The sequence below is a fragment of the Haemaphysalis longicornis genome, unplaced genomic scaffold (genome assembly GCF_048455015.1).
Source record: "Haemaphysalis longicornis isolate Haplotype H1 unplaced genomic scaffold, Haemaphysalis longicornis Haplotype H1 scaffold_4, whole genome shotgun sequence".
Classification (NCBI taxonomy): domain Eukaryota; kingdom Metazoa; phylum Arthropoda; class Arachnida; order Ixodida; family Ixodidae; genus Haemaphysalis; species Haemaphysalis longicornis.
In genome coordinates this window covers 42,641,366-42,668,227 of record NW_027526361.1, presented here as the reverse complement: position 1 = coordinate 42,668,227, position 26,862 = coordinate 42,641,366, and the positions used below count along the sequence as shown (strand labels likewise).

Genomic DNA, 26,862 nt, shown 5'->3' with positions numbered 1-26,862 from the left:
GCTTTGCAGGGACCGGGGCGTGAGTTCGAATTAACCGTAAATTTGAATTAACTTAGTTCGAATGAACGAGCTTTTGCTGTAGTCGGAAAGCTGTGCTCGTTCTGTTAGAACCCAGTACAATGACGACGAAAAAGTATATGCAGTGGATCCAAAAAAAGCGTCTGGTGCGGGATAGGTTCACACCTGGTAGCACGGACTCTTTCTGTTATTTTTTTACCATATTTGCTGCTTACACGGACGCTTCCTTTAAATCTGGAACTTCCATCACGTGGGATATTACTTCACTTCGCACCTTCCAATCAGGCTGTACGATACTTATCAGGACATACTGGTGCATTTGACTCCGGGGGCTTTTTTGAGATGGCTGTTTTGAATGGATTCCAGCCAGCCATCGAGCACTCACACGCTAGTCATGAAGCGAAACCAACAGCTGTGCATCTTATTAACATCATTAACACGCTAGTCACGAAACAAAACTAACAGCTGCGCCAAACGGTTGTGACATCGCGGGGCCTCGGGTCAGCTGGATCACAAGCGACCGCCGTGCAAATTGACGTCTCCTGTCCATTGCCGTGGCCTCTCTTCCCCTCAACGAAAGGCCGTTAGCGTATTGCTGTAGGTCTTGATAAGTGTCGGAGGTTGCACGGGGCTTGTAAGGACGAAAATGGGATGTGAAAAACGTGCTATCGAAAATAAAGTGTTGATCTAAAATCGACATCTGCTTGCTTGGGAGTTGGCGGTGAAAGAATTGCGCCTGTAGTGATCGAACGTAGAGATGTCGGGAACAACGCTTAGCGTTGCAACGACAAGGACGGTGAAGATACAGGACGGGCGCTTGTTGTGACTGCGCTAAGCCTTGTTTCCGTAACCAAGAACTAAGAACCGTAATCAATTAACTCGGTAATAACACTTTTTTATCGAAGTAGAGAAGTCGCTCCTGACTGTATTGTTATTTTACTCTCTCTCTCTCTCTCTCTCTCTCTCTCTCTCTCTCTCTCTCTCTCTCTCTCTCTCTCTCTCTCTCTCTCTCTCTCTCTCTCTCTCTCTCTCTCTCTCTCTCTCTCTCTCTCTCTCTGTGCAGCATGCGGCCTAAACTTCAAGACAAGAATAGTCGGCGGGACAATCGCCAAGCCAGACGACTGGACATGGATGGTAACTATACTTATTCCCAAGTTCGCCTCAATGCTCGTCAAAATTAAACGCTACAGAATGTTCTTAATCAATTTGAGTGCTAAGATTGGCTTGTCGAACAGTCCTCTAAGGTGCCGTAAACGCGCATTTTTAAACACCTAGAGAACGGCGTCTGGCGCATCCTTTTTCGAAAATATAACAGAACAGATGAAATCTTTAAGAAATTCTGCGTCGATGTGTAGAACATTCAGCCTGATGCACGCTGGTTCGTGTTCCCTCTCCTCAGGCTGCTCTTCTCCGGAAAGCGGATGACGACCAATTTTGTGGTGGTGCCCTCATCAGCGACCGATACGTGCTCACAGCAGCGCACTGCACGCAAGGGTAAGCTTTACTGCTTCAGCAATCGGAAAGAACCACGAAGTGCAGTTAACAACGATCGAAACGCAAACGGCATAAAGATGAACATAATTAAAGCGAAGCTTTAGTCTCCTAACTGTTGCTATTGTACGCCAATACGCCCTGCAGGAAAGCAAACTTTCTGTAACGATGATGATGATTAATAACCGTGGATGAAGTGAAAGAAAAAAAAAAAACGCTTCCCTTGGCCGGAATCGAACCTGCAGGGTCTCTCGCGTTATGAAGCCGGCGTCTATCCACTTGCTCCACTTCGACATGGTCGAAGCGGTTTGAGAGCCTCAGACGACAACCGAAGAATCCGTCACGAGAAAAATGGCGTAGCTTTGCGTGCCGTAAGTCTGTTAGCCACAAGACGTTATGTTTAACTTCCCGTTTTGAGGTTTGGGACGTTAGGCCTAACGTCACATCTTAAGGTCTAACACTTCAAACTGGCACCCACTTGAAAAATTCCTCACTGAACGCCAAGCAGCAGGTACCGATTCGCGCCGTACGCTCCAAACCCAACCGTTATTGGCCTACGGAGTGCTCACCCGAGAGTTGCTGTGGGTATTCTAGAAAAGTGGTTCGTACCTCTGCAGAGTAGCATGCACATACTCGCAGAGTGGGACTGGCCAACCAAAGAGTTCATCACGAGCAACCTTCTCGTTCAGCTCTTCGTTGTCGTTAGACGGAGGGGTGCATGATTTTAATGACACCAATCATTTTAACAGTCGAGTGGGATGCCTGCGCTTCAACTACATGTATACTAGTCACGGAAAACTGAAATGCGAACGCAAAAAAAATCTCGCCATCTCCACGAAGTGAATGATGATTAGAGGGGTGAAGCTAAAATGCTTATAGGTAAAACCGTGAAACATCCGCCCGTATTCATATAAAGACTCGGCACGTCAAGCTTTCCACCGCTCCGTTGACAAGCCCGTCGACGACGTCGATGTTTATGGTGATTATGTAGGGCTTGTTTGGGATGATGAGAATCTCCATGGGTAAGTTGGCGAATTCGGTGTGTGACATTTTAGCCACCTGGGCCGTCGCCTTCTGCAGAACGTCTTGTGTCGTGTACCCCCGGTACGTGTCTTGAGCTCGCAGGCGACGAACGACAACCTCTTCTTCTTCCTCTTCTCCTTGTTGAGTAGCAACGAGCGCGTTGAATGTTTTGTCCTCTTCGGCCAATCTTTGGTTGGCCAATCATCCAGGGGGATCCTGCCACAATCATCATTAATGTGCCGTGCCGTATACAGCAGCAACGAGGGACGGGACAGATCCCGAGCAAGAGGAGCTTCGCCCCTAAAATATGAACCGGAACACACCACTAGGGCAATTTCTTTCCATGCAAGTCAAATTGTCGCATGGCTCCATACGGCAACAAGGTTTGGTAACGTAACTTCCCTGCTCTACGGCAACCGCTCGTCATTATGTGATCTCCACGAACCATGCATATTCTTTGATTTTGCGTGTTCTGGTTAACATTTTCGTGTTCGCTTTACATTTGTCCGTGACTGTACCAGAACCGCGCTATTGTCTGGTTCTTGCCCAAGTCTTTAATTTCGGGGCCATGGTAATGCTTTTTTCGCGGTGATATTTCATTTTACTATAAGACATACGTGGCATATACGTGACATTTACGTAACATATACGTGACATACTAACTATTAGACACGCCTTTGTCTGAGACTAAGTGTTCCAAACAAATAGTTCTACCTATACGTAATTGTTAAACCAACTGCGCCTAGAAAATTCTACGGCTGCAAGTAAAAGTAGACGAAATAAATCAAATCGTTTGCATTATTCACGAGGAAAAAATCGTTATTACAGCGTCGGGATGACGGGTAGATTACAGCGCAGCTCTCTGTAGCAATTGTTCGCGCCGTCACCGATGCTACTATAAATGATGCTCAAGACAAGCATGGGACCTGGAACAAGCAGAACACGCTTGTTCCAGAAGCCGGCCATCCAGTCCGTTGCGCTGTTTTCTAACCTGGATCTTTACGGACAAGCCCAGGCTGTTAAAAACGTCCCACCGGAGACGATGAGGATGACAATGGCACTGCGGCGCAGTAAAAGGGAGGCAGTAAAAGCGATGCCAAAAAGAATGCCACCGGCACATGTGTCGCTTCTACAGTTGCGTTTTGCAGGTAGCGGCACATTTCGGGAAAATAAAGGAGCATCGATGGCATTGGACCGGCACAGCGGCGCTGCAGTCCGATCGCCTCTCTTGTGCGCCGTTTACCTTTTGGGCTGCCGTGGAGTACATTCAAGGCTAGCAGCCACGGTGAAGCAGGTTCAACAGTTTTACGGCTCAGGAATGACGAGGAGGATGCAATATTTCTCCCCAATTTTTCTGCTTTTCGTTTCTCCAGGGCTTATCCGCCTAGGGGAATTTCAAGTGCCTGAGAGAAACGTTCCTACTTGTTTTTGGGAGGGTGACACTAGTCTTGCCTAGCCTTCAAAGATACTTTGCAAACATAATCTTTACCAGGAACACATAGGGGAGGGGTCCCATTGTTCACAGGAGCCTGATAATCCACAATGTGGTTTCAATGCTTGTTTCGTGATTTCCTTAAACGTATTCTGAGCTCGATGCTGTATGTTTGATTAGCCTGACGCATGTGCTCGGCGTCTTAGGCCTCGGCGTTTTTGCACACGGAGATGAAACCGTTGGGAGGTAAAGGTATAAAGCTTTGCTGTAAAAACGTTTTTCCACCAATACATTTGTGTTTAAAAGTGAAGCTTATTTTAAAGGAGCTTGGCATGTAGCGCTTTTTAGGGATGCATGGCCTTAAAGGGGCACTGACACAAAATTTTGAAGGCGAGATAACTTAGGAGATAGATTGGTGGGAACACATATACATCATCTGCAAAATATCAGCGGTGAATACAGCCTAGAACATATTTAAAATCAATTTTGAAGTGTGCGAAACGCAACCGAGCGGCCAGCAGAGGACCACGCGCAAGTGTAAATAAACAACATCCAAACACGTCACGAGTTTGTGTTTGCCGCTTCCGCACTGCCGGCTCGCCGCTCCAATCGGAGGGCAGGAGGGCGGAGCTTCTGCTCTCGAGAACGAACGACCCGATCGTTGGCGGCGGCGGCGCCGTGATTTCGTCAGCTCATCGGGCAGCTGGCCGCGACCAAAGTTCTACAGCGATTCCAGGCACTCTGTTTCTATTACTGTTTATTACCATTGGATGCGGAAACGCGCCGGAGGCACGAAAAGGCCACTGAGCAAGCCGCACGGTCGCTGTGCAGGCGGCGGCCACGGCCGCGAAGTGGCCCACGCCGGCGCAGGTAGCTCGAGTGATAGCTTGTTACCGCTGCACGATATTGTCCCCAAGTCCCGACCATGGTGGCTTACATGAGAAAGGAGTTAATGATGCCATGGCGGGTTGCATTAAAAATTGTCATCTGCACCGCTTACGAGAGCGGCACTCGAATATCCGCCGCAGTGCTAAGCCGAACACATCTGTAGGCGGACCTGTAGGCAGACCGGCCGGCTGCTCCCAGCGCGCGTCTTGCCACCCACCGTCTCGAGCGTCGCGCGTCGTTCGTTAGCCGCGGTAGCATTTGCACTCGCAGCGCCTGCGTCACATCCACGGTCGCTTTTTAATTAGGCGCCTCACGAGATCAGTACGGGGGGGCATTCGCAGAAACTGCCGTCGATGCGGATTCGACAGTGCTACGGCGGCTCTGCCGCTCTGCTCTGTAACTGTGATATCCCTCCCACGGTCACGTGGTCAGCTTTGTTCACACAAAATCCACAAAATCCATCGGTTCGCGGCACTCGCTGAAACCGAAACTGCGACTGGCCGCATTGAAAATGCCTCTAATTAAACAACCGTCGCACGCTGAAGCAAATGAGGTTTCTACAGGTTATAAGTAGGTCACTAGCTACTTATCGCAACAAAAAAAAAACAAGATGCAAAATTTTTGTGTCAGTGCCCCTTTAATGGAAGGATATGATAAAGGGCCCTAACGCTTTCCTACTGTGCTATGAGACTTCTTATGTAGCACCTGAAAAACTGTATTACCAGCAATGTACGTTAGTGTAGCAGTGAAGCTGACTTTAAAGAGGATCGGTGTATTTATTCGACAATTCCCTTTTGAGACCTTGTGCAAAATTTTTTTTGTACGCTGTGCTTGTTGTACATGGTACGACCACCGCTTTATTCATGGCATGGTTGTTGGTAGGGACTGAAAACAATGGCGGCGAATAGGCCAAGCCATGCCGTCATCATGGCGATATAGTGGGTGAGAAAGGTGTCGCAGATGCTTCTTTCGCGCGATTTGACAAGAAAGCAAGACGTAGAATTCAACCGCTACATATGGAGCATGCGCGCTCAGGAGATCGCCACACAAAAAAGGAAAAAAAAAAGAAACTGGCCGCGTATGTGCTTTCTTTCCTGCATAAGACGTCAAACGACAATAGCTTTTCTGTCGCCCGTGCCAGGAGGTCACTGCCCTCCTCCTCCTCCTCCTCCTCCTCCTCCTCCTCCTCCTCCCCGTCCTACTTTTCTTGCCTTTTATCTTTAGCCATACCTTCCTGATCCACTGCTCGCGCCTCTCTTTCCGCCCCTTCTCCTAAACCTTTCTCCCGTTATCTCCTCCATTCGCTTTTCCTACCTCCCCATTTCAACTGTCTCCGTTTCTGCCCCGGGTGTCGCGTAACCTAAAGGTGACCCATGGGTACGTCACCAGGGGCCACCGGAGGGTCACCTCCAGTTTGTAAGTCACGTGATCCACTCGTGCCCCATACGTGGCCCGGAGATTAACAGTGAACCAGTGCAGCGACCTACAAGCGGGCAGGCACACGCATTCGACAGACAGACAGACAGACAGACAGACAGACAGACAGACAGACAGCCAGCCAGACAGACAGACAGACAGACAGACAGACAGACAGACAGACAGAAATTTTCGCTTTGAAGCAGCCCAAGAAAGAACACCTGTTTCTTAAAGCTTTAGGTCAATTCAGCTTTTTCAGGTGGCATCTTTCAAGAGAGAACCAGCTGCTTCTTGCAATCACCCTTTGAGTAGTCGTCCCAAGATGTTATTTTAGAATGTGCAGTATGCCTGCTTCGAGGGAGAGAGAGAAAAAAAAAAAACGTCTGCACGCATGCATGTACGCCACGATGCTTTATTATCATTATCGCGACCCGCTCCTCATAAGAGACAGTGAGGGGTTGGGAAAACGACAGTTCTATCCGGAGGAAATCCTTGCCGTGTACAACTCGTGCTTGTGTGTTTAAGCGTTTCGGACTACCCCTGCCATCATATCCCGTGTTATTTCCAAATGGTTCGAGACAGGAATTAGGCAAATCTGAATGTTCATTTTTCGCCTTTGGTACACATCGCCTGCAGGCTCCGTCCGCAGAACATCACGGTGCGGCTGGGCGAGTACGACTTCAAGACAAACACGACGAGCCGGTTTCCGCGTGACTTCAACGTGTCGCGCATCCGGCAGCACCCGGACTTCAAGAAGGACACCTACCAGAACGACATTTCGCTGCTGCGCATGAGCCGTCGCGTGCGCTTCACCGAGAACATCAGGCCCATCTGCCTGCCCAAGAGCCCCGCGGAGAACTTCGTCGGCAAGAACGCCACGGTCGTCGGCTGGGGCACGCTTTCCTTCGGTGAGCGACACGTACTCTGCACCTAGTTTCGTGCCTACGTAAGCACTGCTGGCCAGCATGCTCCCTTACATCTTTTATGGCGTTGGATATCTCACTATGGCGTACTGTACCCATCCTGACACCCCCCCCCCCCCCCCCCCCCCAATCGCATACTCTCCCGAAGCAATCACGAAAAAATAAAATAAGTAAAGTTAAATAAAAAAATAGGTCAACGCCCATTCAGAAACGTATGTATGGCGCTGCCATTATAAATGCCAAAATGAAGTCATTAATAGAAGATCACTTTGAAGATGTCTTGCGGGACAACATTCAGAGACATTCATAATCATGTCTCTATATTAAGGGGATTTTATAGAAGAGAAGACATTTAACGTGTAACGCTCACTTCGACTTCCAAGTCCTTCTTTCATGATGCCTATAGATAGAATGTAGGCACAGCCGTGCGTGTACACAAGTGCCATTTCCTTGCGTACGTTTTAATCAAAGCGCCTTCAAGGATGCTTGAGGACAACGCCATTTGCTGGAAGCCTGTCAGGCATTGCGACATAAACCCTAGAACTCGCTCGTACAAAGAAAAGGCAATCGTTCGAAGGGTAGCACAAAAGCCACGCGTCTGCGTCGGATGCATGAAAAGGAGAGGCAACGTACGTCTTTGTATGGTCCCTGAACCATGACTTCCAGTCAACTTGTTGTCTTTCGAAGACCGCTAGGTTCGGTCTCTCCCCCCTACCCCTCCTCGCCGTTTGTTGACTCGTAGCACGTTCTTGTTTGCCTTGAGTAACGCTTTCCTCGCGTCCGACACACCGGAATCCGAGGGATCGGCGTCGCGGTAGATTTGCAGCGCATCTTTGGCATGCCGGTCTTTTCTGTGCGCGATTTTTTTTTAACCTCTGAGCCCCAAACGGTGAAGGTTTCTGCGCGAAAGCACAACGTTAGGTGAGCGAGGCCGCGACTGCATACACGTCAGTTCTGGGCGCGGCGTGACTTGCCGCAGGATTTATAGAAGCGCGGTCTTCCGGGTCCTTCTGTCCCTGCTTTCCAACCGAGGGCTTGACCTCTCCAGACAGGGAAAGCATACCGCCGATAACATGGCGTTTGAGTAAGCGAAGAACTGCAGGGGCTGCCTTCCTCACGGCTTACATATCTTGAGCTTAATTGATTGATTTGATGGATTGATTGTAGGGTTCAACGCGCCAACACAACGCAGGTGATGAGGCGAGCCGTAGTGGAGGGCTCCGGATTAATTTCGACCACCTGGGGATCTTTAACGTGCGCAAAAATCTCGTACATGTGGGAGTATATTGAGCTCAAACAATCGCAGATACCAACATAGCTTCTTGGCACGTTACAGCCTTCTTCAAGGCTGAAAAGCACATAAGCCATTGAAGGCACTGTCAAAGGTGAGATTGCGAAATCCAGGAAAGCTGTTGCGGAATGAAATTCACACGGAAAAGACTACAAGCTTTCGGTAACAGGGCACACTCTGTAGAAAAACTTACGGTAACTATCTAGCCTAGTTGCCTTACGGCAAAGGCTGTGCGCAAGGCCGTAAACATGAGAGGAAAAGCCATTGTTCAATTCTGGCAAATCGGATGGTACCAAGTTGATCCCTTTTCATAAAAAGTAGAAATCGTGTGTGTGCCTTCCTATGCCTCGGTGGAGTGCAATGAGTTTGCTCATCACATACAGGCCCACGAAATAACCGACGGGGTCATGCAGAGTGCGGTAGGGTTTTACTTACTCACCTTATACCAAGAGATCATTCAACATTATGAGGAAAAATACTTCCCGACGCTCCTAATAGAAATAGAATAGTAGATCATCAAAAAGAAAGAACGAGAGGAAGGAAGAAAGTGTTTCCGAAGAAGGTACGCGTGCACGATTTTTCAAGGTTTAGTTCAAATAACTTCCCGGTTGATGTCTTTATTCAAGCTTCGCGCATTATAGTACGGCCTCACATATACTGCGCCGTTACACGTCGAGCGCGTGCAGCCGCAGTCATCAAAGTGCACTTGGAGTTCTGTCCTCCCAGTGTCCCTCGCGATTTTTGAATAGAGGAGCTGTTCTAGTGCTGGCTTGACGACAGTCTGTCCTGGATTGTGTCACGCTTCCTCCTGAGCAGGTTTCTCCGCCGCGCAAAAACCGGTTCCCGGTATTAAAAAATTAACAAAATAAAAAAAATAAAGGTCCCAAGACTTTCGTATTTTGATGCAAAACGGCTTACATTTTTTTTTAAGATGTCTTCTCAGCACTGCATTTTCGTTTAGAGGTGATGCCGACTTTAAAGAGATCGGGGCAAGCTTGGTTCTTGCAAGTTGACTTTCTCGCATTGCCTGTTGAGCAGTGGAGCATAGCCATCTACGGAGGGAGTATGATTAACGAAAATGGCTCTAACTCTTGCGTTATCGAAAGTATCTCTGAACAGGTTAAATGAAAATTAGCCGTTAAGACGACTCTATCTCACTGCGGAGTTTCATTTACTTTTCATAATTAGTTCACAGAGAAGTTGTAAACGTTAAAGAATTACTGTCTGCTGTCAATGCATGGGCATCTATGGAGGGAGCAAGGTTACAGTAAACGGCTGTAATTGTTACATTATGTGAAAATTAGCCGCTAAGAAGACTCTAACATTGCGCAAAAGAAGAAAGCTGAGGCTAAACGGAATCTTTGTAAAGAGAACCCACAGCTCCGCCGTTTCGGTAGATTTAGCACTGGGTGGAACTGGGTTAAAAATTGTTTTTTTTGTACAAAAGCTTCGTCACTTTGAGTGTCCTTGGGAAAGCTCTGTCATTTTGCGAGTTATTCTTTTTTAGGGGAGGGGGGGGGGGGGTGTTAGTTGCTTTCTAACTAAGGATAAAGAAAAGCCATTTTCAATCTGTAAAGGGCTCACAGAGCTTATTTCAGGTACTTGCAAAACTGACGAAAACGTACGAATTGCAGGACGTGTTCCAAATTGTCATTATTGTTTATCATTTACTTTGGTAGTCAAACACGGAATTTTCGATCGTTAAAGCTCGGTTGTAAGTCTACGGACATTGCATAATCATGTTGAACGATTATTGATCTTCTAAGCGTGTGGTAGGTCGTTGCACCAGATGCACCTGAACAGTCCTGCCATGGGCTGTTCAGTCCTGCCATGGGCTGTTCCTGCCATTACACGTTCAGGTTTTCGTGCCAAGTTTTGTCTTAATAAATATCGTACGTGTCCTTCTCATTATGTCCTCGCATTACGTTTGAGGAGACTTGAATAGTAAGTTAGACGGGATTATATGTTTAGTTTATCCAACCGTGAGTCTCTGCCGTTACCCGCCCACGCAGCGCATTGGCTATACACGCATGCGCTTTGGCAAAACGGATGTGCATTGATGCGTGGCATGCTCTCATCACAATTCCGGATCGCTGATCAGGATGTATTCAATTAGGCGTTGTATGGAATGCATGAAAATGGCGGGATTGGGGTCCTGCGGAGCAACTAAGATAACAAAAATGGAGGATGTCCAAAATGCCACTCCGGCAGGGTTTGACACCTTAGGACTTAGTGAAAAGTTAAAGGAAAAAGAAAACCCGTACGAGGAAGTGGTGCGGCTTGCATTTAGCTTGAAGCCTATTGCAATTGCCTACAGTTTATATCTCGTAATCGTATATTGAAGGGTTGTATACGATCGCACGTCCGGGCAGAGAGGCGGGTTTAGGGGATTAGAACTTGCAGGCTTTTCAGCCATGCAATTTCTAAAACTATGATCTGCGCACTCATGGTGGTGACTCCATACTTCTTACTTGGCATTCAACGTCCCTTATTAAGGTATGAACTCCAAACAGAGTACGATTGCGGGTTAAATTATGAATTTGTTAGCCCATTCATCAGGCTTTAGCCTCCTGCATAGCTGGGTGCATGTTATCGAGTTGACACCACGTTAAGTTGAGCCTTCACTCCTGGGTGGGGTTAGTTTGGTTGGTACGTACCCTGTGGTAATATAATTAAACGAACTTATCTCCACATCTACAGCTTCGGAATTTTTCGCCACGTCTTTGCTTGCAGTCGCAGTAAGAGGTACTTTGAGATTATCGCAAGGTTTCAGACATCGTTTCAGCCAATTTGAGAACTTGAGATTTCAGACTTTTCTTTACGGCGAACAGCTGTGAATAGTTTATTGGAAGTGGCCACAAATACTGCCGGCTCGAAGCGCAAGCGAGACTGTTTTTCCGGGTCGTAGTTCCGACTGCGCGGTGGATGATCGCATTCAGCCGCGAGGGTGAGGAACGCTGCCTCAAGGTCACCGAAAGTCTGTCACCACGTGCGTTTGAGGGAGGAGGGCTCGGTTCAAGCCGGTTGCTTTGGAGCATGTTGGGTGGAAGAGCCTCATAGTGTAATGCGTATCCCCCGATGTAGTTGTCATCCGCAGGGTGCGGGTGTCCCTCGATGCGCGACGCATATTTATTTATGTTTTTTTTTTCCGGGCCCGGGAATGTGTGTGTGGCCTTGCTGCGAGTTCAGAGTGTGCATGTTCATGATGTGCAAAGGTTTTGAGGGCTTCAAGGTTTCACACGATGGACTTCCCTCTCGTGGTCTACCAGTTCACTGGCGGCCTTTGAGCGTGTACAAAGGTTTACATTAATTGTGCCTGGTTTTTGGTAACATTTTACCTACCATAGCACTGTGTGGTGCCTCTGTCCTTGCACGCAGGCGGTCCCTCGAGCTCCATCCTCCGCCAGGTGTCGCTGCCCGTGTGGGACAACAAGGAGTGCAAGTCCAAGTTCACCCAGGCCATTCCCAAGATATTCCTATGCGCAGGTACAAGACAAGGTGGACAAGATGCCTGCCAGGTATACGCACCTTGCTAGCCCATACGCAGCATGTTGTTGCCACGTGTAGCTTCCCCCGCGTCATGGGCCACATGTTTGGTCTCGCCGCACAGAAAACAAGCAGAAAGAGTATTTGCGGGAGCAGCAAGGAAGACATCCCCTCCTTGCTATTACAGTTATGATGAATAGGTTGATGAACAACTTGGACTAAAAAGTTGCACTGCGGCCAGCGGTATCGACGAATGGTAAAAATTACGGGTGAACTCATTTAAGCATGTCTCGCATTAGCCGTTCCTCTCTTTGCATTGCTGCCAATATCACTGGCTTGCGTGGCGGTCACTTGTTATTTAATTTCCTTCATTATCCTATTGCATCGAAATGAACTCACAAAGTGGCAAGAAACGCGCGGTGCTGGTTCGTTCTAAGGGGACTTTTATTAAGAGCGAAGCCCCACAGGGGCTCGGGCTGTCGGCATCTCCTGTCGTCGTCGTCGTTTCGTGTAGTCACGGTACTAAAACACCGGAGCACTCGTTGTCCAACGCCTCGCGCTAGAACGTAATGTGTACTAAAAGAACACACGGGTACACTTGTTTTCTAAGACCTCTCGCTAGAACGTTTCATCTCCGTGGGCAAAAACGCGAACTAAAAGAACATACGGGGAGACTCGTTTTCCAACGCCTCACGTTAGAACGCTTCGTGCTTTCAGGACACGGGACTTTTACAGCCAAGCCGTATACCTCTACCCCCCACAGTTTCATCTACGTGGACAAAAACGCCAAGGCGCAAATAATGCACCCCTCCAATTATAAATAAGCAGATAGAAGTCGTCACCGTTTTTGCAGTTACGCAAAGTACACCATGAAATTCGAACTTCGTGTCACGTTTCAGCATGAATGAAAGCTCGATTTATTCAGAGAAAAGGTTTTGAAGGCGCTCCTCTATCATTTCTGCACACTGTCGGTACATACGCAACTTAATAGGAGTGCAGCTTATCGGATCTTCGGATGTACAAGCTTAATAAGGTGCATTTCTTTGATGAGAGTCTGAAAAAATAACAAGAAACAAGGGATCACAGTAATGGGATTAATTTTGGCTAGCATTTGGCTTTTCCCTTTTGACGTCTAGGACAAGAAGATATTTTTGTTTTATCTCAGCGTTGAGAAAGTCAAATTTAACGTCCAAAAAATGCTACAATTGCTACAAAATGCGTTTTTATGTACTTTAATGTGAATGAATTCTTGAATAATCGTATTTTTGAGTTTCTAGCTGATTCGGGTTAATGACACACGTGTCTTTCGATGCTTTCAGGGAGACTCCGGTGGTCCTCTCATGGTCGAAGCAGATAACACCCAGTGGACCTTGATAGGGGTCGTGTCATGGGGCATCAAGTGCGCCGAGAAGGGGCTTCCGGGTGTCTACACCAGAATCACAGAGTTCCTTGGATGGATCTACGAGAACGCTGCGTGACGGACTCATCGCGGGACGGCGCGGGAAGCCGACCGATGTTTCCGAAAAACGCACACCCATGAGGGAATGATATGCGACATCGAAGATATCAACCTAAACGCACAAATTTCAAATGTCTTGTTTACTAAGACCAAATAGCTACGTCAGTTGAGTACATTTATTGCAACAACGCAACCTTTCATAATTAGAAACGACTCGTGTCTTTATCGTTGGCTTTCAAAAAGCTTTATTGTTCAGTCCGCGATTTAAAGGCCGATGGGCTCCCTGCCCCCTCACAAGCTAGATACCCAAATTTGTGCGTTTAGGTTCACATGAGTCGGCATTTCATCGGTTGCCGACCACACATATGTGCGCAGTCATCCCCATAATTCTCATCTGCAACCCAGCAGACATACAAAAGTGATAAATGATGCGCCGGTTGGTGCTTAGTGATATACAGAATAAAATAAACGAAATGTGTAACGTAACGGGTTTCTGTGAAATGTCTTTTCCTGAAATAAAGGGATAATTCGAGCTGTGATGTGCAGTATACGTGCACCTGGTTTACGTGCTCTCGCGCTCAGTCTGATTCGCAATGCGTGAGCGCCTGTCCGATTGCGCTGCAGTGTTGTACGGCGGCACCTATCATCTTCGCGTGTCCAAAAGCCAATATTTTTACAACGGAAGCACATGGAATTGGGCTTCTCTTGTAACAAGCGCAACGCGCGAAACGCAACAGTTCATTATATTTGCAGACTCTTGGAGGGTGGTCGCAGCGTTGCAGTCAAGAAAACCAAATAAAAACACCGTCTTGAACCAGCTCATTGAAAACTAATAGTTGCCTATATATATTCAGGCGCTAAAAATAACAGTCTGCTGCGTTCCTGTACTCAGCGGCATTTTGGGCAACGAAATGGGTGACCAGAATGCCGCTGACGCCGGACCCCGCGGTAGAAAGATGTATCGGTCGTCTCTCACCGAGACGTGAGACCACCGATGCCGAGGACACTCCGGAAATGCTAGCAGCAAACAGGGGACACACAAACAAAGAACAAATACTACTTTAATAAAGCACAAATGAGTAGATCTTGAATTAAAAAAAAAATCTGTGGAAATTCAGAGAGAGAGAGAAAGAGATAGATAGATAGATAGATAGATAGATAGATAGATAGATAGATAGATAGATAGATAGATAGATAGATAGATAGATAGATAGATAGATAGATAGATAGATAGATAGAGAGAGAGATAGATAGATAGATAGATAGATAGATAGATAGATAGATAGATAGATAGATAGATAGATAGATAGATAGATAGAGAGAGAGAGAGAGATAGATGGATGGATAGATAGATAGATAGATAGATAGATAGATAGATAGATAGATAGATAGAGAGAGAGAGAGAGAGAGAGAGAGAGAGAGAGGAGAGAGAGAGAGAGAGTGAGAGAGAGAGAGAGAGAGAGAGAGAGAGAGAGAGAGAGAGAGAGAGAGAGAGAGAGAGAGAGAGAGAGAGAGAGAGAGAGAGGTCTGCCGGAATGTTGCCGCCCACATGCTACTCTGCGGGGATGGGGAGGAGGGAATAAGGTCACAATAGGAAGCAAAGCAGGAGAGAAGAAAGAAAGAAGGAAATACAAGAAGTGCAAAAAAAGTGAAAAATAAAGAAAGTAGCGTGTGTGTTGGAGACCGTGACTGCGACACATGAAAAATCTATAGATCGTTGCACAGTGTCAGAAATTGTCTACTAATGCGTAGCATTCTTATGTCGAGAGTGTTAGTTTTTTACAGCCAATTTTTTTACTTTTTCAAAATTCTGCTCGACCAATTATTTTTATTTACACTATTATAACGATTACGGGTGTTACTTCCGCCAAATCTACATTTTTGTGAAAATGAAGGGCGTTACGCTGCTCGCCATTTTCTCTATTTTTTCGTCTATTTTTCTTACTTTTTGGTTTATCAAGATTCTGTCCGACCAACTATCTACATTTACGCTCTTACAACAGAAAGGTGTTACTTCCGCCAAATCTACATTTTTGTGTAAATGCAGGGCGCTACACCGCCGGCTAGCCATTCGCACTATTTTTTTTTCTATTTATCTTATTTTTTGGTTGTTCAAAATCTTGTACGACCAATTATCTTCAATTACGCTATTATCAGGATTAAAGGTGTTACTTTCGCCAAATCTGCCTGTTTGCCCCGGCTTTTACTCGGCAAAAAATGCTACGCATCAGATTGGCGCAGCTTGCACTGGTGGTGCAAGGGTGGAGAAACAGCGGAGTTGGGGGTAGGCCTAGTTTCCTCCGGTTTTGCCAAGTTTTGCTAAGTTTTGTTAGGCTTTGCAAAGTTTTGTCAGGTTTTGCGATGTTCTTGCTGGCTATAGGCTAAGGGTTTAGGGGTATGGCCAAGTTTAGCCGGATTTTACAAGGACGTTCCGGTCGGGCCCTTACACTGACAGCGGATCCCAGGGGGCTAGGTTGACCCCCAGCTCCGCTGTTTCTTCGACCTTGCACCACTACAAGCTGTGCCATTTTTTGCGTTTTAGTAGCCCAAGAAAGACTATCCCAGTAAGGGGTGCGCGTGTGCATATGCCTCTTATGCTCCCACTAGAGCAGGCGCGAAAGCCGGCTTCACTGCTATAATACCCCATGTGCGGTGGTGCACATTTACAGGCAGCGCAGTTTTTTTTTTCTTCGTATTTTTTGCCAACGCCACCGGACCAAGCTCAAGGTTAAACAGCTCCGCTGATAAAAACCCAAAGTGAGGTATTCGTATCCGGGTTGGGAATAGACCACACACGTAGAAAAAAAAAACACCAAGGCGTATCAAGTGCGGTGAACAATTCTCAGTTCTCCACATTTGAGTTTAGTGCACGGCACACGACAATGCAAGACGATGGCATTTCCCTGAAGTACACAGTGATATTGTGCCCGTTATTGCTTTTAGCAGGTGAATTCATGTTTCCCATTAGTCACCTCATGTTGCGTATAAACTTGAGACCATTCTAAAATAAGGGCGTTAGTGAGGCTTCCCTCACTACCATTGGGCCATATCATAGGACCATTGGGCAAGGGGCATGATGTTGAGATTCTGCGGCTTTCCGCGCAGTACAGATATCATTATCATGTCCATCAAGGCAACGTTTATATGTTAGATCACAGGCTTTATACACACCTGTACTGAATACTATCGGGTTCATCACACCCGTACCAGTATATTTTAGTCATGTAACCCGAAATTAGTAAGACCGGAGCAACACCTTTGGCGCTCTTTGGCCTTCGGGGCGCTGCCCCCCCCCCCCCCCCCCCCCCCCTAATACGCATATACTTATACCAATCGAGATCGGTCTCGACGCGTAAAAGAAGGAACTAAATCCGCGCCCCCAGCGCCGCGCGTATACAAAATGGCAGTACTCAATCCTCCACATTCCCACCCAGGCTATGGAGCAGTCACTTGAAACCGATTTCGAAGTTGCGTGCTACAGGCACGCCGACGTCAATGAGTGCTTTGTAAACCATTTTCAAGGCCGTTAGCCTCCATACCAGCAATCAACCATAAAGAATACGTCAACGCCGACAGCATCCATGTATAAAATGTCTACCACTAAAATTGACGGACCGCATGCATTGGTACCAATCGAGAAGGTTTAACTGCATGCCGTTATGAATTCGCTCTTCACAAAATGTATTTCGAAGTATTTCTCTAAGCCGACCAACGATACTCTCTCGCCATCTTAACCATCCCCCAACAACTCTAAGAAATTCCTAATCTTAATTTTGATTTGTACGCCGACGACATTACACCGTGGGTCAACAAAGGCAGCGACGCTGAAATTGAGAGCACTACAAAAAGGAGTAGAAACAGTAATAGAAGAGGCTGATATACAGCGGGTCTCACCTGTTCGCCAACCAAATTCCAACTGCTCGTACTCCCACCAAAAACACAAAATTCATCCCCCGAATATCCACATACACATGCGAGGCGACCCCGTCCCTAAGGTTGAAATAATCAGAATCGCGCTCATCAGCTTGCCCGCGAAGCTCTCCTCCGGGCCCCTGTCGACGCTCGCGACACAAATCCTTGCCCTCCCCCTCCGCTCCCCACCTTAGCGGACATTCTAAGCATACGCCGCACGTTCCCTCCCCTCCATTCCGGGCTTACTCGTCGCGAGCGACCGATGCGGCTGATTCACCCCACCATCCCATGAACAATAAAGTTTCTATCTATCTATCTATCTTGGGCTTAACCATCCCACATAACAGATCCAATACTCACTTCACACACCCGCTCGAACAACACGCCACACAAACGATAGGTTTAATTCGACGTGTTACCAATAGACACCGAGGCCTCAAGGAAGCTGAACGCCTGCGTCTACTTCAAAGCCTTTGTCTTTAGCAGGCTGACCCACTCCCTTCCATGCCTAAACCCATCTAAAACAGAGCTTACTAGAGTCAATCTCATACTCAGAAAAGCCTATAAAGCAGCGCTACAACTGCCCCTCACCACTTCCACTGCCAAATTCGAAGCCCTAGGTGTGCATAACACCGCGGAAGAACTCATTGATACTCATCTCGTCAGCCAAATCACCAGGCTCTCAAAAACTACCGCCGGCGCTCACATTCTCCAGAGGCTACGAATCTCCCCTCTAGACCCCACAGAAGACAAAACCACACTCCCTCACGACATCCATTCTAACTTAATTATCAAGCCTATACCCAGAATCATGCACCCACAATTTAACACCAAAAGGCGTTCGCAACGTGCACAAGATTTACATAAACAATACCGCGACAAACATGACGTCCATTACGTCGACGCAGCGGAATATCGGCGGCATGGTGCCTTCTCAATCGTCTCTTGCTGCCCTTCCAATCAGGCCCAGCGCAACTTTATGACCATTCGCACCACCAACCCAGCCACGGCGAAGAGGCGGCAGTAGCATTAGCGCTAACGCAAAAGCAGACCCCCTCCACAGTCATCACTGATTCCAAAACGGCAGTTCGAAATTTCGCCTCCGGCTTTATTTCGTATCAGGGACTCAAAATTCTTGAGATTGGCTGAGCTTGAGGGTCGGATGGACGCTACCAGGCGTTTGCAGGGTTTGCACTTGTAGTAATTAGCTGCGCTTAATATGCATCGAAGTTACAAGAAAAAGAGTAGTGTTGTCGACCATCTCACAAGGACTGAAGACAACGTCGACGGTATATATGGAGGAGTAAAGTTTACGTCATATCAAAAGAGTTGCGTCGTGAGGGTTATGATTCTCTCACATATTGTCGACAACTAACGTGGTGGTTTCTCCAAAGATTCGTCGTAAGTAATTCACCCAAAGCATTTTAGTAATTTCACGTAATAATTCATACGTAATAACTTTTCGTAATTAAAACCAAAGAATGCTCCTCATTTAAAGGCCCGTCAAAGGAGAATATATCTTCCCAGTATTTTTTTTAACTAAAAGAACGCTACTAGCTTCGGTTATGTACTCGTGTATTACCTCACCTATGCCCGAGGCTTCGTATGTGCTTAACAGCTGACATTTATGAGCCGTGCCATCAGCGCTATAGTAGCTGGAAAGGTCTTGCCTATATATACGTCGCGCTCCTCGCGCTCTTTGTTATGGCGGGAATGTTTTTTTTTTTTTTTTGCTGTTGTTTTTCGCATGGGAACACTTCTCATGAGCTGAAACTGGCCTAAAAAAATTGGCTCCAATCCACGCTGTGAAGGTGCTTGGAAATCAAAGTTTTAAACGACAACCACAACAATTGCCAATGCGACGGACGTCACTTGAATTTACACACGTGTCTCTACAAAGAGCGAAACCAGAGATTCTGCCAGCCGTTACCTGGAATTCGCGGGGGTGACGTCCCGAACGCAGGAGCGTCGGCCACGGCCGTGCTAGAGCGGCGGACGCCGCCGCCGCTACCGGGCGTCGGCAGAAAACGGAAAGGAGCGTCTTTCGAAGGGTGAGACAGCTGAACCTAGCCATCCTGATGTGTTAGCTAGGGGCTACACCACCGCGCGACACAAGCGCAGACACCGAAACGATTCGGCATGTGAGCTTAGGGGTTCCCATTCATACCGATCTAAACTAGTTAATGAAGTAAGTTTGAGAATTACGAGAAAGCTGAAAAAACTTTTATAATCGCTATGGATCAGATCAAGTTGCTCCTTTCGCCTTTTGTAATACTTCTTAAAACACAATCGAATTGGTATTCACCGATTTGGTAAACGGAGTCCCATTCGTGGCAAGCAGTGCGCAAAAGGTAGCGTTTCTCTAGCAGCCAGATGTCCGTATGTGGTCTCTACATTTTGTTTTCCCACCCTGAAAACCAATCCTTAACGTATCTTTGCCGTACGACCACTTAATTCCGTCGGGTCCGGGTCACCCAGGAGGTGCTGCCGAACAAATTAATCAAGCCCTGTGAAGGAAGCGCGCAATGGACGCCAAGCACGCCAGAACAGGCCAATAGCAACCGTCGCAAAAGCAGATGACAAAGCCGTCCCGGCGACGCGTCCGCCGATGTGAGCAGCCACGAGCGCGCGGGGAACGCTGGGTAATAGCGCCCTATCGCCGCGCCATCTGCACTGTGCTCAAGGAGTGAAAACCGCCCTCCCCTCCTCATCCGCGTTCGGAGTTTCTTGTCCCGCACGCCACGAAGGAATCGTTGGCTGGTAGAGGTAGAAAGCTTTGCTTTAAGAGCGACGCCAATTATCAGTGTCAAGAAGCAGTGCCAACGTGTAAGAGAACACAGCAAGTCTCCACCGACAACATTAACGTTGCATTGAGTGGGTGAGCATGTGAAGGGCTCGGGTGCAGCCGCACTAGCGCTCCGTGACTTGACTTGAAGAGGCACCAAGTACGTGAATCATCCCTAGCCACCATATATATATAGTACGCGTCGCAGGCGGTGCACGGAATTGTTGTCGGCGCCACGCGCTGGTATTTTTCCTTTACACGCGCACGCATGTGAACTTTCCAGCACTAGCCTTCCGGGGGGAAGCAATCTTGCCGGAGACAAGGGAACACAACTCATTAAATTCGTACGCTGGAAGCCATCGGGTGCGGAAAAACCGCGCACAACAGACAACGCTAAACAAGAAAACACGATCGGCTGCCTCTCGTTTCTTCATTATCGAATCCGCGACCTTCATTTCCTCTTGCGGCGCGTACTATAGACACGCGCGAGCTCGTTACGAAAGGAAGCGAACGCGCAATCGCGCAGTGAACTTCGGCTTGATCGCGTGCGCGCGGCTGCGCAATTTCCACCCAGACGTTCGGGGAGTGCCGGGAGAACAGCTACCGAAACAAATAACCACAAAATGGCGGGCAACAGGGCCCACCCCGGCGGGGGGCAGGGCGACACAGGAAGCTGAAAAGGCCCGGCGGAGGAAACCAGAGGGCAAGACGGGCGCACGCGCGCGTACACAGATCTGGTGGAGGGCGTCGTCACAGCGGGAGATACCCCTCGCGACCTTGAGAGGGGCCGGGCAGCACGAGGCGGCCGACTTGACCGGTCTTCGATCGGTGGGGAGTCTGTCGCTGCCAGGGGCTACAGGTCGCGCGGCAACGCTGCCAGGACATTCCGCGCAGAAGATGCCGCCGCCGACACAAACTTCGAGGGAAGAGGCACCGTTGTGCGACGCGTTCGGACGGAGGTGACCGCTATTGTGCGCCCAGGACCAGAAGACACTATGAGCACGACCCGAGTGGGCCTTTTGGCCTTTGTTTTCGTTTTGTTGGGAAATATGGATAGGTGCCCCGTGGCGGGGCATGTGTGGAACCGGGCGGATACCGAACCGACGTACACGCAAGGTGAGGCCCGGGATGACGAGGTTTTCGACCTGAATCGTCCTCTCCCTATTGTGCCATCAGTGCACGAATTCCTTACACACAAAATGTTTTTTTTCTCTCTCTTATACCCGAACTACAACAGGTTAATGTTTCGCTTTTATGTATTTATCAAGCTGCTCAGTAATAATTGCTTGGGAGGATGTCAATGGGTTCTCAGTAAAGAATTGCGGTCAGTTAATCTGTAGGGATCGAACCAATGTGTCACGCTGGTCAGGCGAGGTCGTTGAAAGCTGCTGAGAATAGACGCTTTTGACCAGAAGTTCCACGAACACTCTGCGGTTCACCTCGTTTTCTTTATGATTAATCTTGTGATTAGGCGGGCCCGTGCGACAAGATATTACGGACATTTTCAAGCACGAAGTTCATTGCCTCGCTGAAGTTTATATTTTATTTTCATGAGTCTGCAGCTCATGAGCTTCTCGTTCTTTAGACCAAGTTAATTTTCTCTCTCAAGAGAGAGAGAGAGAGAGAGAGAGAGAGAGAGAGAGAGAGAGAGAGAGAGAGAGAAAGAGAGAGACCAAAGGGTGTTTTTCTGGAAGAAAGAGTCTCCAATGGCTAAACTAGGCTGTACGAAAAAGAAACATTAGAGAAGAGAAAACAGATAGCAAGAGACAGAATCTTCATTACACGTCATAAACTAGTATTTACCTCGACTATTACCGTCAACACTGAAAGTACCAGTGATACTACTCTTAGCTACTGCTTCTGTAGTGATTGGCAATAGTTGTTACTTTGAAAACTCTGCTGCTTCTTTGGGATGTACCGCTACTACCCACTTCGCAACTATGTTGCAGTTTTCCGATGTTTGTGCTGCGTGCACTCATTCTACAGGCCCACGGGTCTGGACTGCTTTGTTTAGTTTGTTTTATGTAGTGTTGTTTGCGGCAACCAAACTACAGTTTAATCAATAAGCGCTGCGTTGAAATAAACGCCACTCAGTTTAGAATCCGCGTTTGTGGTTTTTCAAATGGGAAGACTTCGGAGGGCTTTTGTTACAAACGTTGAGCGTGAAATTCAGCAGACAAGGGCTGGAAGTTGGAATTAATCGTTTAAATTTGAACTGAAATGCCTAGTGCATTTGAGTATAATCATTTAATTAACAGAAGATGTGGCTTTGATGTGCGTGTCAGCCTATTTATGAGAGCGTCAAGCTGAAAATATGCTTCTTATTGTGTACAAAGCGTCATTACGTAAGCTCACGATTTTTATTTGTTCAGGTTAAGTTGAAAAAAAGCAAGGTATAAAAGAAAACAGGCTGTTGGTATTCATCGTTTGCTAGCTAGTTAACGAGATCACTAAACATAGACATTTCATCTACGGTATAGCTGTGCCAATAAAGTTGACTGTACTCGAATCTGCTCAGAATGCAGAAAAAATAGAAAAGGCACCGTATTTGTTGTTGGTGCCGAAATAACTGAAGGCAGTCTCTTTATGTGAACCTTGACCGCGTTGCTCAAGACGTGATCAGGAACGGTTTTCTGCCTGTTCTCGTTCGCCAGCCGCCGCTCTTAAATGCATGCTCTCTCGTTTCCCGCCACCCCATGACCTTTCTTCGAACAGAAGTGGAGCTTGACAGAACGCGAGGTCACCAGGGGTATGGCGCCGACATCGTGTCCGGCAGGCCTTCGGAAGGTGCGTCACCACGAGTGATTGTGCTGATCTCGCGATTGTGGCATCAGAGGGCGACCCATTTAAGCGGCCCGTTTGACGGCACGCGGTATACTGCGATCAAAAAGCCGCGTCATGTGACGGCTACTATCAGGAGTTTAAGTGGCCCGCTACGGACGGAGCAGAGACTCGCCCCGTCCCTGCTTGGCTAGCCCGATTCAAACGTGACACGCTTATGTCGAGCGGCCTCCTCACTTATAGAAGGGGCTTAGCTGCGAAGGTATTTCGTGTGCGGATGGCGGGTGCCACTGGAGATTGAGATTGAATTGGCTGACGTGTCGTCTCTGAAGTGACCTCTAATGGATGACCTAAAATTGGCTGCAAAGAAACAAAAGCCGAATCCAGTTGTCTACAGTCTGCTAACGAGTGATTACAAGTGTAATCCAGATGAAGATGTTGTCTTCAGCAGATTCCTGCATTCCCACTGCGTATCCAGTCGTTTTATCGAAGCAAGCAGACAAGAAAACGTTTAACTAAAGCAATATCGTGGAATTAACGAGCAGTGACAAATATAAAAAAATGTGTATTCGAAACATGATTACTCGCATTAGGTGTTCTGCTTTGAGAACGCCCTGGTCAAGCTTGGTAGTAGCAGGTTTGAAACAGAAAATTTTATTGGTTTTACGCAATGTTTTCAGTGTATGCCGTGCTTTCTTGTCTCACACATACGATACATGCTGCTTGCAAAGCAGACGTGTCGGGTGCAGTCAGTAAAGCTTGGTAAAGTTCCACCTCGTGTTTAGCCTCCGTACAAGTTGGTTAAGGCGACTTTATTTTCACTTTTGCTCAAATCTTGTTCTCTGACTGACAACACTTACCGGCGTATGTTTTCCCCCAAGGTCGGGCACCGAAGTCGTTTGAAGAGCCAGATCAACTCCAGTACCGTCCTTCCTCCGGGGTCCCCAGTTATCGCCAGGGTCCAATCAAGGATCCATACGTGATCACCACGTTCGCTGAGAAGCTGCATCGGTCTCTAGAACGCTCCACGCACTTCAACAGCCGGCCAGATTACCACGCCTGTCTAACGGGCGGTGGGATCAAGGGATGCTGCACACCAATTAGACTGTGTGTTCTGCCAGTGTTCCTCGAGAGTCTGGACGTTTTTCTCAAGTACACGTGCGCCATAGACAATGATCACATCGGCGTGTGTTGTCCCGCGGATTTCGTCGCAAAGCCGAGTGCTCCGAAACCGCGGCCGGACATCACCGCCGTCATCGTGACGCCAGGTGCGTCCCGTCCCGTGGGAGGTCCCAGTGTCGTGAGTTCCAGTGAGCATCGAACCGACGGAGGTACGACGGTGCACGTAGTCGTCGTGACGGGTCATTCCAAGCCAACTCCTTCGAGGCCAGTGTACCCGCCGCAGAACGAGGGCTCTGGATCTTCGGGACACTCCAGACCGACTGCTTCGAGGCCAGTTTATCCCGTGCAAGATGAGGAGGAGCTGGGGCATTCGGGCAGCTCGAGACCAGTGTATCCAGTGCCACACGGGGATCCAGGGACTTCGGGCACCTCGAGACCGACTGCTTCCAGACCAGTGTACCCTGCGCCACACCAAGAGTCGGGACACTCCAGCAATCCGAGACCAGTGCACTCGGGGCAAGATGAGCAGTTTGGGAATTCGGGTAATTCGAGGCCCACAGCTTCCAGGCCACTGTACCCAGTGCAACACGGGGATCCTGAGACCTCGGGAACCACGAGGAGGACCACTTTCAGGCCAGTGTACCCCGCGCAACACGGAGATTCAGGAGCTTCGGGCCAGTCGAGGCCAGTGTATCCAGTGCAACATGAACATCCGGGGAGCGCGGGCAATACGAGGCCGACTGGCTCAAGGCCAGAGTATCCGATGCAACAGGGGACACCAGGACTGTCCAATAACCGCGATGGTGACGTTTCAGTCAATGTAAGCTTGCTTTTCCGTCCTACAAATGTTTTTCCTTAATCTTTGTGACGGAAAAGGTGGTTTCTGTTATCAAAAACAAGAACAAAACGAAGATTTCATATTTTATGATCGGAAGAAGTAGTCACGGAAATACCAAAAGGCTCAACGAGCTTTGTTTAATGCATGCTAATGGATGCAAAAAACTGGTGGATGCCAATTCTCTGTAGTACAAAATTTGTTTCAAAGCATCACTTTTTTTCTAGTTGAGAAAGATGAAGGCATACTTCATTTGGTTGCTGTAACTTTCAAATGATCCTGTTTGGGCTAACTCTCATTTGCATTTGCTTAAAAGAGCTGTGGTGGAAACAACCTTATAGCATCTTCGGCTGGGGGGCGCCACTGAGGTTGCTTAATCCCAAGATGCAGTGCGTGCCAGTGTGTCCCTCACCCCCCTCATTATTTGTTGCTCACGTGCCCTCTGGCATTGAGAAAGAAGAGCAAAAACTTCCCCTGTGCGCTCCATCCGCATTTATCATTGCTCTTTTCGTGCATGACACAGATGAGCTTATACTGTTCGACGTGCATGCGCAACTTTGCGTTCTTCTAACGTTGAAATACAGCTGCAACAAACAATTTTTATGCGACGAAAGAGGCACGTGGGACCAGTACGGAACAGCACCAAGCTGATCACCAGCAAACCGAGTACCAGCAAGCCGAGCACCAGCAAGCCTGGCAGCATCAAGACGACCCGGAAACCTCAGGGCAGCAACGCAACCCTGAAGAACACCACGACGACCAGGCGGCCTGCCACCAGTCGGCCTGGAGCCGAGTCTCACTCACACATGAAGAGGACGCCGAGGCCCGAGCCACCTGAGTTGCAGGAGCTGCGAAGCAGTGAGTCCCAGTATTGGTATTAACTGAACAAGACACACTCTACAAACCGATATATATATATATATATATATATATATATATATATATATATATATATATATATATATATATATATATATAGAGAGAGAGAGAGAGAGAGAGAGAGAGAAAACTTTATTCTCTAAACAGCCCTAGTCCGGGCCGTCGTGCCACAGTCTCTTCATTAGGAGACGGCTGGTCCGTAGAACTCCCCGAGGTCCGCACTAACACGAAGGCAGTGGACCGCCAGAAGTTCTTGCGTCGATTTGACATCTACGCCAGATCTTGTGTTCAACCAGTCCTCCCAGGAAGCGATGCGGGAATGCAGGTGTGGGGTTAGGTCTGGCGGATGGCACTCCCAGTAAAGGTGTGGGAAGGGCAGTTGGGAAGGGTGGGAAGGGCAGTTGGGTGTAGGGCAAGTGGGACGCGAGAGGATGACATGCATTTAGTGGATACGGGATGGCTCAGGAAAGCACAAACAAACAGCGGTAAGATCGTTTTCTCTGAGATTCGATGGCGCATTACGTGGGCTGTGTAAGCTTTGCCAGTCATCTAGCGTTCTAACTGCGGCTATGAATTGAAGACTCGTATATAGTACGGCCTTGAGTGCACTGGAAGGGAAACTCTCTGTTTTTTCAACGACTGAGCTCATTTGCCTGCGTACAAAACGTAAATAAAGCACTTTGACATTTTCAACACTACAAAAAAGACTAATTGAAAGTTGACATAGAGTATTTATTCTTTGTCAATCTCACTCTGGAGGACCGTGGTAGAGGGAACGCTGTTCAAGGTTTTTCAAGACACAAAGGGGAAGGAAACGGAGAACAATCGAGAGCTTGCTTCCAGTGGAAACGTTTAAAGATTGTTAATTAAGATGGTATTGATTTGATTTCTTTTTCGTAATAACTGTGCATAGGACAATAAGCAATATGCTTGCACCATTGACTACTCTCGTTTGAAACATTTTGTAGAAGGCCCTCAGAGAAACGGCGCCCGTATTTTGCATTTTTTAACAGGAAAAAGATTGACGAAATCCTGGAGGTGGCAGCATGAGCAAAGTGACGTAATATTCAAGGCACTTATTTACTGCCAACGAAAACACCCCGTTTCGCACGTTTAACGGA

The 26,862-nt window shown here is 47.9% G+C and overlaps 1 protein-coding gene across 1 annotated transcript in view; it reads left to right on the top strand.

The window, feature by feature from the left end:
- Positions 1 to 26,862, top strand: part of LOC144179733 (uncharacterized) — a 47,636-nt gene that overhangs the window by 9,042 nt on the left and 11,732 nt on the right. Inside the window, exons 4-12 of the mRNA XM_077708176.1 lie at positions 1,082 to 1,152; positions 1,418 to 1,512; positions 6,905 to 7,176; positions 11,861 to 12,000; positions 13,288 to 13,444; positions 20,806 to 21,240; positions 22,840 to 22,911; positions 23,787 to 24,847; positions 25,447 to 25,720. Of these exons, the coding sequence (XP_077564302.1) occupies positions 1,082 to 1,152; positions 1,418 to 1,512; positions 6,905 to 7,176; positions 11,861 to 12,000; positions 13,288 to 13,444; positions 20,806 to 21,240; positions 22,840 to 22,911; positions 23,787 to 24,847; positions 25,447 to 25,720 (2,577 nt within the window). The remainder of the gene's footprint in view (positions 1 to 1,081; positions 1,153 to 1,417; positions 1,513 to 6,904; positions 7,177 to 11,860; positions 12,001 to 13,287; positions 13,445 to 20,805; positions 21,241 to 22,839; positions 22,912 to 23,786; positions 24,848 to 25,446; positions 25,721 to 26,862) is intronic.